Source organism: Centropristis striata, chromosome 11 (assembly GCF_030273125.1).
Source record: "Centropristis striata isolate RG_2023a ecotype Rhode Island chromosome 11, C.striata_1.0, whole genome shotgun sequence".
NCBI classification, from domain to species: Eukaryota; Metazoa; Chordata; class Actinopteri; order Perciformes; family Serranidae; genus Centropristis; species Centropristis striata.
The window spans coordinates 2,251,529-2,264,472 of record NC_081527.1 but is presented as its reverse complement, the minus strand read 5'-3'; the positions used below and the strand labels follow the sequence as shown (position 1 = coordinate 2,264,472).

Sequence of the window (12,944 nt, the reverse complement as noted above, 5' to 3'; positions counted from 1 at the left end):
CAAAATGAGGGAAAAAAAAGTCAAAATAATGAGAAAATAGTCAAAACAACAAGAAAAAGTTGAAGTCAAGAGAAGAAAGTCAAACTGAGAAAGAAAAGTCGAAATCATGAAAAAAGTCAAAATGAGAAAAAAAAGTCTAAATCACGGGAAAAAAGTCAAAATGAGAAGAATTGAGAAGAAAGTGGAAGTCAAGAGAAAAAAGTCAGAATGAAGGAAAAAAGTCAAAATCATGAAAAGTCAGAATCACGAAGAAAAAGTCAGAATCAGGAAGAAAGTCAAAAATACAAGAAAAAAAGTCAAAAATAACAAGAAAAAGTCAAAGTCACAAGAAAAAAAGCCAAAATGGAAAAAAGAAAAAAGTCGAAATCACGGAAAAAGTCAAATGAGAAGTATGAGAATATTTTCGCTGCTTTACCTTGTTGCCAGACAGCCCTTTCTAGTGAGGAACATCATTTTCACGCCCTGTGTTGTGATGAACTCAAATTGCAGCACTAGTTATGGTGTGTTCTTGAGAACGGATGCATCATGAAGTGATTGAGGAGAACATGAGTTGTCTCTCCGTGGCCCAGCTGCTGACTGCTCTGTCTGGTGTCTCAGGTGATGGAAAGTGAAGAGTTCATGCTGCTGCCTGCCAACCAGCTGATAGACATCATCTCCAGCGATGAGCTGAATGTGCGGAGCGAGGAGCAGGTTTTCAACGCCGTGATGGCCTGGGTGAAGTACAGCATCCAGGAACGCAGACCACAGCTGCCTCAGGTCTGTGGCTAGAAAAACACCCTGCACATACTGCTGCTGCTGCCAGGATACTTATATGTGTACATAGTCTTATACCTTTAGCACTACTTCAGACTTCTGGGACTGACGTGGATTTCCTGTGTTTTTTAGGTCCTGCAACATGTCCGTCTGCCGCTGCTCAGCCCAAAGTTCCTGGTGGGCACTGTGGGCTCAGACCCTCTGATAAAGAGTGACGAGGAGTGCAGGTGAGTGCTGACTGTCACCAATTTCAATATTTTTAAAAAACAGTAGTAGTATTAGTCAAGGTAAAAAAAGTCATGAAAAAACAGTCAAAATAACAAGAAAAAAAGTCCAAATAACAAAAAAAAGTTGAAGTCAAGAGAAAAAAGTCTAAATGAGAGAAAAAAAGTTGAAATCACGAAAAAGTCAAAATAACGAGAAAAAAGTTGAAGTTAAGAGAAAAAAGTCGAAGTCAAGAGAAATGATTCAAAATCATGAAAAAAAGTAAAAATAACGAGAAAAAAGTCGAAATCAAGAGAAAAAAGTAGAAATGAGGAAAAGTCGAAATCACGAGAAAAAAGTCGAAATCATGGAAAAAAGTCAAAATGACAAGAAAAAAGGCGAAGTCACGAAAAACAGTCAAAATAACGAGAAAAAAAGTCAAAATAACAAAAAAAAGTTGAACTCAAGAGAAAAAAGTCTAAATAAGAGAAAAAAAGTTGAAATCACGAAAAAGTCAAAATAACGAGAAAAAAGTTGAAGTCAAGAGAAAAAAGTCGAAATGAGAGAAAAGTCGAAGTCAAGAGAAATGATTCAAAATCATGAAAAAAAGTCAAAATAACGAGAAAAAAGTCGAAATGAGAAAAAGTCGAAATCACGAGAAAAAAGTCGAAATCATGGAAAAAGTCAAAATGACAAGAAAAAAGGCGAAGTCACGAAAAACAGTCAAGATAACGAGAAAAAAAGTCAAAATAACAAAAAAAGTTGAAGTCAAGAGAAAAAAGTCTAAATAAGAGAAAAAAAGTTGAAATCACAAAAAAAGTCAAAATAACAAGAAAAAAGTTGAAGTCAAGAGAAAAAAGTCGAAATGAGAAAGAAAAGTCGAAGTCAAGAGAAATGATTCAAAATCATGAAAAAAAGTCAAAATAACGAGAAAAAAGTCGAAGTCAAGAGAAAAAAGTCGAAATGAGAAAAAGTCAAAATCACGAGAAAAAAAGTCGAAATCATGGAAAAAGTCAAAATGACAAGAAAAAAGTCGAAGTCACGAAAAAAAGTCAAAATAACGAGGAAAAAAAGTAAAAATAACAAAAAAAGTTGAAGTCAAGAGAAAAAAGTCCAAATAAGAGAAAAAAAGTTGAAATCACGAAAAAGTCAAAATAACGAGAAAAAAGTTGAAGTTAAGAGAAAAAAGTCGAAATGAGAAAGAAAAGTCGAAGTCAAGAGAAATGATTCAAAATCATGAAAAAAAGTCAAAATAACGAGGAAAAAAGTCAAAGTCAAGAGAAAAAAGTAGAAATGAGGAAAAGTCGAAATCACGAGAAAAAAGTCGAAATCATGGAAAAAAGTCAAAATGACAAGAAAAAAGTCAAAGTCACGAAAAACAGTCAAAATAACGAGAAAATAGTCAAAATAACAAGAAAAAGTTAAAGTTGAGAAAAAAGTCTAAATGAGAGAAAAAAGTAGAAGTCAAGATAAATAATTCAAAATCACGAAAAAAAGTCAAAATAACAATAAAAGTCAAAAAACTAGAAGAAAGTGGAAGTCAGGAGAAAAGAGTCAAAACGAGAAAAGTCGAAATCACGAAAAAAAGAGTCAAAATGAGAAGAAAAAAGTGGAAGTCAAGAGGAAAAAAAGTCAAAATGACAAAAAAAGTCAAAATCAAAGATCACAGCGCAAATTTGAATTATATCAATATGTGTGATATGGTCTAATTCCGTATCACGATATGTTGTATATGTATATATCGATATATTTTTTATATCACACAGCCCTATGCTTCTGGTTCCAATGTGGATCCAGGAATTTAGTGCAGTACTTTATATTTCCAGACGAAACATTTATAAACATTATTTTGTATTTTGAACTCAAATAGTAGAGAAACATCTACATCCATCTTATATGATGAGGGTGATTCGGTGATGATATGAAACCTTTATTTATGATTCATATTGTTTATATTTTTTCAGAGACTTGGTCGATGAGGCCAAGAATTACCTCCTGTTGCCCCAGGAGAGGCCCCTGATGCAGGGCCCCAGAACCAGGCCCAGGAAGCCCATCCGCTGTGGAGAGGTGCTTTTTGCAGGTCAGTACCATGAGGGCTGTTTCCAAGACCGGGCAATACCCGGAATGAGGCGGGTCTCACTCGCTGAAACGCCCCTAATTTGAATACGAGCAGTCCAGAGTGGGCTTTTGTCGGGACTTTTTTTCGTCCCTGTAGAAGAGCAGGGTCTTTTTTCTCCCCTGAAAACAGCCTGGTTGCTGATTGGATAGAACGCTAAGCAGGATGTGACGTAGTACTCTACATGACCACAACAACACGCGACATTTGTAAAAGCCAGCGAAGCAGTGTTGACAACTTAGCGACTTTGTTGCTATATTTAGCGACTTTTCAGACCCCCTTAGAGACTATTTTTCAAGAAAGCGACTGGAGACAAATCCAGAGACTCCTTCTTACTCTTCTTAAAGAAGAGTCGCCATTAGCGGCAGTTAGCTACAGTTAACTCTGTAGCAGTACAGTGTGTATGTGCTAACAGGCTAACAGTTAGCTCTGTAGCAGTACAGTGTGTATGTGCTGCTGCTGCAGGAGGTGTTCACTTAGCGATCTCTGTTTGTTTACAACAAGCACCAGACACTCTGTGCACAGTTAGTGATGCCGTGTATTCACCATCACTATGTTTATGATCAGTGGAGACTCATAATTAAGACTGCATAATTAGCCGTGCTGCTTTCAGCTGCTGACGTTGTGCACAGTTAGCGACGGTGAAAACCAAACGTCACCTCCAGAGTCTCTAAATCCCTCTGGGGGCTAACTAGTAGTGGAGACACGCAGAGTGAGAGGACTTTAGAGAGGGCGTGGCCTGAGACTGTAGAGAGGGCGTGGCCTGAGATTTTAGAGAGGGCGTGGCCTGAGACTGTAGAGAGGGCGTGGCCTGAGACTTTAGAGAGGGCGTGGCCTGAGACTTAACTGGTGGACACTTTTCCCCCTAGTGGAAACACAGCTCATTTTACACTTATTATACTAAAACCAGGCTTCCCCTTGCATCAAATCTGGAGATGTATCAGAATGAGATGATCCACTGAGACTCAACACTGCGTCCTCTCTCCTTTGATCTCTTCTCGTCTTCCAGTTGGCGGTTGGTGCAGCGGTGACGCCATTTCCAGCGTGGAGCGATATGATCCCCAGACCAACGAGTGGCGGATGGTGGCGTCGATGAGTAAGCGGCGGTGTGGAGTGGGTGTCAGCGTTCTGGATGACCTGCTGTACGCGGTGGGAGGTCACGACGGCTCGTCCTACCTCAACTCTGTGGAGAGGTCTGACATCATCACTCATGCTGTTTCTGGATATTTAGATCTAACATTTAATGCAAGTGTCATTTACCTCTTTTTTGTTTCCCATCCCCCCTGTCCAGATATGATCCAAAGACCAACCAGTGGAGCAGCGACGTGGCCCCCACCAGCACCTGTCGTACCAGTGTAGGCGTGGCGGTCCTCGGAGGTTACCTGTACGCTGTCGGAGGACAGGACGGGGTCTCCTGTCTCAACATTGTAGAAAGGTAAGTCCAAACCCAGACACTTGGATCACATTTAGCTTCACTATTCATTAGGGTTGAGAATAATTCATAAATGAGCGATTAATGGTCGTTAAGTATTTGGTCGAACACATGTTTTTTTTGTTTTTTTTACTCCTTTTTGATTGATTTTCACAGGTATATGTATGTATCAATACAACAGCCAGAGAATATCTTCTGAAAGCGTTACCTTTGAATTTACCCACCTCCAACCCTCTACATGGGACTCAAATAACAATTACCACAGTTTACAAACAAGTCCATTAGTTTTTCTTTAGTAAAAAATCTTTAACTTTAGTAATTCCATTGCACCAGCTTTGCATGGTCCTTGGTTTGGCGCCATTTGTTCTTGCAGAGGAAAGTTGAAGAAACAGAGTATCCAGAAACATTTGCAGCCAGTGTTCCAGCGATAAATTGTGGGGTGGGAGCCAAACCTGAAAAAAACATTTTCTTGACCTGCAAGCCAAATTTTTCTAGACCTTTCATTCATACAGATTTGAGAGTCATCATCCAGAAGATGTAAAGCAGGGTCCATGGGTAGTTTAAAGTCAGTTACATCCGACAGTGTCCGTACAACAATTTTCCAAAAGTTATAAATCTTGGGGCAGTCCCACATTATATCCATAAAAGTCTCTACTGGTTTTTGGGAGCAAAACATAGAGAATGGGTGAGGTGCCTGTCCCATTAAGTGTAATTAAGTTCTAATTCTGGGCGTAAGGTTTTTTTTTTTTTTTTTTTTTTCAACAATATTTTTTATTGAAGTTTCAAGTGCATATCAAACTTTATGTCGAATATACAAACATTTTCATTTATATCCCCTCGAACATACATTCATTCACACAGACAAAGAAGATGAGTAAATAAAATGGACAGTGACAACAAACATCAATCTAATGCAAAATAAGTACTAAAATGAAATAAGACTAAAATGGAGCAAAATAAAAAATAAGTAAATAAATAAATAAAAATAAAATAAAAGGCAGGATCATTTCATAACCTATTGTTCAGTCAGTGTTATCCGTTCCATTGGTCAAGAATGACATAAATGATTCCCAAATCCAAGCAAACTCCTCCTGTTTACCTTTAACAATGTATGTCAGTCTCTCCAGTCAAAGACAAGTCATCAACTCCTTCTTCCATATTGCCATTGATGGTGGTTCTACATTTTTCCAATATAGTGCAATCACTCTCCTTGCATGGAGAAGTCCAAAGTCGATCATTTTTGATTTCCTCGTTGTTCTGATGGAGTCCTTGGGGTATATTCCGAGGATACAGACTGTTGATGTCAATGGAATGCTGCACTCAACCATCCGTGACAAACATTTAACAACATTTCCCCAAAATACCAAAATCTTAGAGCATTCCCATAGGCAGTGAATCAGAGTTCCCTTTTCAGTCAGACATTTAACACAAACATCAGGAATGTTAGGAGAGATATGATGAAGTTTTGCAGGTGTAATATAAACCCTCATTAACCACTTATACTGAATCAGTTTTAATCTTGTGTTAACTGGGCGTAAGGTTTGCTCTATGAGCTATATCTTCATATGAATAAACTGATGATTAGGATTATGTGAGGCGCCACATATGTTCTCCCGGCTTGTCTCCCAATTTTTTTCTCTACCCCCAAGTGCCAACACGTGTTTGTTTTTTGTTAATAGATCTGAGCGCTTTTTAATTTTTAATTTTTTATCTCTGAACGTATCAGTATCACTGAACTGAAACACGCCGAGCGTTCAGTTCTGTGTTCGTACGTCAATAAGCCAATGAGCTGAGAATTAAGTAGGATAAAGCTACAGTTTACAAACTTGATTTTGATTTTGGGTCATTTTGTGTCTTTTTTGTGTAATTTTGTGTATTTTTTGAGTCATTTTGTGTATTTTTTGGGGGGTAATTCTGTGTCTTTTTGGATCATTTTGAAAGTTTCAATAACAATTATTAAACACACCGAAATACAAGAGGATTAATTTGAGCAAAACTATCTTACTGTATCAAACCTTGCTAGCATGAATTACTGAGTTTAACTTGATCCAAAAATAATTTAAACCCAAAACACACTTAAATATGAAGATTACTGTGGAAAGTAACCTCATGCCTCTTCAGGGGCTAAAACACAAAACATTGTGTATAAAGGTATAAAGCCAGATTGCTCAGAACTCCTTGACATTTTTCTTTAAAGTTTAATCTCATTGAGTTAGTTTTACGATCGACAGGAAGTCTCTTTTCATCCTTTCAAAATAAAAGTGTCAGTTATCAAAACAAGCCTAAGACTTTTGAACAGTACTGTGTGTGTATATATATCTTTTATTTTGCCCATGTATGCATGTTTTATACATACTGGAATATATATAAAACATAGCGATTCATGGATTAATTGATGGTTAACGTTCTAGATGCTGAGTTGGCAGCTTTCTTCCAAACACCATCCAACACCACTGTTCATTCCTTCATGCTTTCTGGCTCATTGACTCGTCTATAATCACACGGAGTCAGAGTGTTGTGGACATTACTGGGACGTCTTGTCCCTTTCCTAGTAACAGAGTAGCCCGTCGTTATGCTGCAGGTATGATCCTAAGGAGAACAAATGGACCCGTGTGGCCTCCATGAGCACCAGGCGGCTGGGTGTAGCTGTGGCGGTGCTGGGGGGCTTCCTGTACGCTGTAGGAGGCTCTGACGGGACGTCACCGTTAAATACAGGTATGGTGCTGACACATGTGAGAGGTACAATCAGAAACCAACCCTGAGCTCAGACAATAATGAGCCAGGAATGATGTGTGATGTAACTGTTGAAGCTGAAATGTAAATTTGCTGTACTATGTGTTTGCCCAACTAGGGGATAGCTAGTCAGACTGAAGCCCATTGCGGGTAGAATGGGGAAACCCATTTAACCATTTGTATCCACTTGTTCAATACCATTACGGTTCATTTACTCTTGAAGGTTGCAGCTATTTTTATTTAATGGTAAATGATTGTTAGATATGTCCAACACATCTAGTTTGCTAGCTAATGAAGCTGGAAGTTGTGAAGCTTTTTGCTTTTTTATAACACTTTAGACCTCTTTTACATTTGTGCTTTGCTTTTTGTGTGTTTTTTTTTTTTTACAGGAGCAGGGCACAATTAAAAGTATTTGCACCAGAGTTGGCTAGCATCTAATTCACATCTTAGTTGGACAAGTTTTAAAAATAGCGACAGATTGGAGTTCAACAGCATTTTAAATCAAATAATTATTTTACTGTATTATTCATATAACTTGGCGTTAACTTGATCTCCAGCTAGAGCTCCTAATGAAGCCTTTTTTGATATACACAGTATTCAGAGCATATCAGCTGCCTCCATATGGCTCTCAACACAACAATCTTATCCTTTGCATTTGATTGAACCACTAACTAGTGTCCAGGCTTAGAGTTGAGCATGATACGGCACTGCAGAGGACTTTTATCAAGAGGAGGACGAAGGGAAAACTTGGTGGAATTTCATCCGGCTTCACAGGAAGCACAAATGGTGCCCGACCAACACGAAGATATTAGTCAGGAGTATTGTTTGGAATATTTAATTTGCCTTTCAGTGCAGTCTGACGTCCATTAAATATATATATATACTGCTAGTTTAAAAGGCAGTGAAAGTAACCACAGGTCTGTATCATCTGTCCACCCACTACAGGTGCATCTCAGTAAATTAGAATATGATAGAAAAGTTTATTTATGTAATAAGTAATTCAATTCAAAAAGTGGAACTAACACATTATATAGATCCATTACTCACAGAATGAAACATTTCATGTCTTAATTTATTTAATTTATTCTAATTGTAATGGTTATGGTTTACATTTATTGCGGACCTAAAATTCAGTGTCACCAATTTTAAAAAGTCTGTTTAATATGTAAATGTTGTCCTCTGAAAAGTATCTATATCATCTACAGTACAGGCCAAAAGTTTGGACACACACCTTCTCTTTCAATGCGTTTTCTTTATTTTCATGACTATTTACATTGTAGATTCTCACTGAAGGCATCAAAACTATGAATGAACACATATGGAATTATGTACTTAACAAAATAGTGTGAAATAACTGAAAACATGTCTTGTATTTTAGATTCCTCAAAGTAACCACCCTTTGCTTACTAGAATAAAAGACAGTATGTAGTACAGTATAGTAAGTACAGTAAGTACATAATTTCACATGTGTTCATTAATAGTTTTGATGAATCTACAATGTAAATAGTTTAATATGAAAATAAAGGAAACACATTGAATGAGAAGGTGTGTCCAAACTTTTGGCCTGTACTGTATATGACTCAATACTTGGTTGGGGCTGGTTGACTTGAACTACTGGAAATGGACTTTTCCATCATATTCTAATGTATTGAGATGATCCTGTACCTGGCTGATTCATTATCAAAATGGCCTCTACAATCATGTTTTTTTTTTTCTGTCCTTGTCAGTGGAACGCTACAACCCTCAGGAGAACCGCTGGCACACGGTGTCTCCGATGGGAACCAGGAGGAAGCACCTGGGCTGTGCCGTCTACCAGGACATGATCTACTCTGTTGGAGGACGAGACGACACCACGGAGCTGAGCAGCGCAGAGCGATACAACCCCCGGACCAACCAGTGGTCTCCTGTCGTCGCCATGACGTCCAGACGGAGCGGGGTGAGTCTGCACCACGGGACTCTGTCTGGTCCAAAAATGTTATTGCATCGCTTTAGTTCTCATTCAGTCATATTTCAGTATTATAAACTGAGACTATTATCTTTAAAAGAACATGTGTCAGTTGATTTGGCAGAGTGGATATTAGTGAAGTGACAATGAAGCTTTATGAATCATTTCCTTTATTTTCTGAGCCCACTAGATGGCGCTCTTCGTTCAACAAATTGCTGAAAACACACTCAATTACCATTGCTAGAGACTTTTTAAGCCAAGAACACCATCTAGTGGGGTCAGAAAATAAAGCTGTTGGGAATTAAGGATGCCTCTTTTGTGAATAAATGATGACCTTGCACAAGGCGTCAAATATGTAAATAAAAGGGCGTTATCATAAATGCTATCCCTCCCATAAGGATATCAAATATGTAAGAATGAACCTCAGTAACGCTTGTGTTGATCTCACGGTTCAAAAGTGTGGTTGGCCGGACCTTCAGCTGCAAAATGTCACTCAGAGGCGAGTACCAATTGGGAAGAGACTCTAAATCAGGGGTCTCAAACTCAAATTACATGGGGGCCGCTGGAGGCAGTATCAAAATGACCAAAAAAAGACACAAAATGACCAAAAAAAGACACAAAATTACTAAAAAAGACACAAAATTACCTACAAAAAGACACAAAATGACCAAAAAATACACAAAATGACAAAAAAAATACACAAAATTACCAAAAAAAGACACAATTACCAAAAAATACACAAAATTATTAAAAAAGACACAAAATTAAAGGGTAAAATCTCAGGACTTCATGTAATGACACTATTTTTGTTACTTGTGTGTGTGTAGGTGGGCCTGGCGGTAGTAAACGGTCAGCTGATGGCAGTCGGAGGCTTCGATGGGACGACGTATCTCAAAACTATAGAAGTCTACGACCCTGATGCCAACACATGGAGGTAGGAGGCACCATAATAAAGTCTGAACTTGTTCTAGTAAAGAATTAGTCAAGTGATGGAGCAACATGAGGAATATCTATTTCTATTCTGTCTGATCAAGTATACACCAACTCTCTAATAAGGACCCCAGAATTGCACCTTTCAAAAAATCTCAAATTCCATGGTGGACTCAAATTCCATGGTGAACAGTTTGGCGAGCTGGCGGCGATATCTGTTGATTTAATTGCAGGTATAACTAGGCATGGAGCTCATCATCTAACGTTACTGTAATACTGTAAAAAAAAAAAAAAAAAAACTTCCGACCGTCGGGTCGATGTGAAACTCTGGCCGGGTCGATTTTCACTTCTTTACAATATTTAGGTATGTCGTTTTTAAGTTAAAACAGAGATGTGTCACTAACGAGTCATAACCTCTGCATCATGTTCTCTGTCATGTGTCTATTCATTCCAATGGGAGAGGTGAAAGTGGTCACAGATTCTGATCGATACTGTCAAAGTAAATACTGGACCGATTTTTCAAAAGCCACATATCTTTCTTTACGCAGTGTTCTGATGAGGTTTTATTTGTTCTGCTGTATTCTGTGTTGTACTATGCCTCACACGGGGCACCAATAATGTTGGGGTATCTGGAAGTTGTATTTGTTCTGCTGTATTCTGTGTTGTACTATGCCTCACACGGGGCACCATTTATGTTGGGGTATCTGGTTATAGATACCAATTGTAACCCAAACAGATACCAACATCTGTTTTGTACTGTGAACTTCTCCGTCCTCATCATCTGCTTCTCCTTCCAGGTTGTATGGAGGGATGAACTACCGCCGGCTAGGTGGGGGGGTGGGCGTCATTAAAATGACTCACTGTGAATCCCACATATGGTAACAACAACCCCCCCTCCACACACACACACATACACACACATACACACACTCACACACTTGTCATCACGTTGCTATGGATGCCTCTTTCACCAACCCTCGTGCCTCCTAAAGAGACGCTGCATTGATGCGAGGATGAGACGGAGGTGGGGGGAGACGAGACGGAGAGAGGAAAAAAAAAAGACTTTGAACTCTAATTCATCCCCCGACCCACTGAGCTCATTACCTCTGGAGGACCTGGTGGTCTTCAGACCCACCCAGGTCACCATGAAGAGCACTGAGAGCAGAAATCAACCAAGAACCATTAAGCTTCCAGTTGGACTCCCCTGGTTTCTGGTTTCAGCCTCCGGGACATTTGATGGAACGCAACTTCATCAAGATTGCTGCTGGGGGAAAATCGCTAACATTTCTGAGGTTTAGACAGTTGGCAGAGAGCCTTTTCAGTGTGTCCGACTGTTTAAAAAAAAAAAAAAAGCCTCTGTTAGCTTCCCTTGCCTTAAAAGGCCAAACCCCAAATTCTAGTTACTGACCACCACCCACAAAAAAAGACAGAAAGAAAGAAAGAAAGAAAGCCAGCGGACCAGCAAACCTTCTGTTCATTGTGCAGGATTTCCCGAGGTAAATCCACATTAATCTCATTTCACTTTGCTTTAGGTTTCACATCTCAGCTGTGACTGTTTGGACCTCATTCATAAAATTAAACAATGGTTAAGTTCTGAAAGCATCTGTACGTTTTATCTGGACACCCAGAGAAGTAAAGCATCATTTATTTCACCAGCTTGGAAAATGTGTATGAGGAAGTCCTTGTGACACAACATTTTCTCCCGAAATAATGCCGTGTGTCCACTGCACAAGCACACTGCAAAAAAGGGGTGTCTAAAAACCAGATAAAAACACTAAATCTGAGGGAAATGATCTTGCTGCATGGACAGATAATTTCACTTGACAAGATTTCTGAAATTAAGGTTGTTAAATCTAGAAATAAGCATGTTGAACGCTTAAAATAAGAAATTAACTCTTAAAACAAGATAATTACCGAACACTTCTAAATCTAAAGGTTTTTTTGTCTTTGTAAGAAACAAATAATTAGCAGTGCACTCTGCTTGGGCCAGTTCATCGCTGCTTGCTGCTTTAATTTATCTTGTTTTAACCCATTTAGGCCTAAAACGCCTGGAAAAAATGCCTGGAAAACCTCTGGCCGATTTTAAAATCAGCCCCTAAAACCTGAAGTTTTTCTGGAAATTCAACAGAAGTGTCAACTCTTCCTACTAAAAAACTGATTTTACCCCTAACCCTCCATGATTTCAGTTCTGGAAAAGTCCCATGATGCATTGCGACACTCCCACATGTATTCTGATGCATTTAATTGGCCAAGAGACCGAAAACAGGTGGAAAAAACTACAAATACTACAAAACGACGTATCCGCTTTCCCGGCTTTAATGGTAGAATAACACAACAGCGCCCCAACAGGTTTTAATGGTAGAAATGCGGTAATGCTTTCCCGGCTTTTAATTTCTTTTTTTAAGCATTCAACATGCTTTTTCTAGATTTAATCATCTTAATTTAAGAAATCTTGTCAAGTGAAATGATCTGTCCATGCAGCAAGATCATTTCCCTCAGATTTACTGTTTTTATCAGTTTCTGAGTAAACAAAACCTGAACATTTCTGTTTTTAACATCCTGAACGAGGGAGCTATTATTTCCTCACTGAAGTCGAGGAGAATGAAACTAACTTTCTGTTACATGCCGTTAAGCTTTCAACACTTTCAGAGCTTCTGTCCTGCAGCAAAGAATATGGAGAGAATGTTTTCATGATGGAGGACAAATGCAGTAGTATATTTATCCCAGTTCTGTCAGAGAAAAGAATGGAGCACACTAATATAATTCTTAACTGTATATGCATTAATAAAGTAAAAACGTCTTTAGTAGCCTGTCATTGATACATTTGTTTG

The 12,944-nt window shown here is 38.6% G+C and overlaps 1 protein-coding gene across 2 annotated transcripts; it reads left to right on the top strand.

Annotated features, from left to right (window-relative positions):
• Positions 1–253: 253 nt before the first annotated feature.
• klhl20 (kelch-like family member 20) lies at positions 254–11,216 on the top strand. Of its 2 annotated transcripts, none has more exons than XM_059343997.1 (9): positions 254–756; positions 886–980; positions 2,922–3,037; positions 4,083–4,266; positions 4,365–4,508; positions 7,069–7,220; positions 8,966–9,174; positions 10,011–10,117; positions 10,911–11,216. In XM_059343997.1, exons 1-9 carry the CDS (start codon positions 601–603, stop codon positions 10,993–10,995), a joined length of 1,248 nt encoding a protein of 415 aa, XP_059199980.1. In that variant the 5' UTR covers positions 254–600; the 3' UTR covers positions 10,996–11,216. The 2 variants fall into 2 exon arrangements, with proteins under 2 accessions (XP_059199980.1, XP_059199981.1); XM_059343998.1 differs by having other exon boundaries at positions 260–756; positions 7,087–7,220.
• Positions 11,217–12,944: the final 1,728 nt, after the last annotated feature.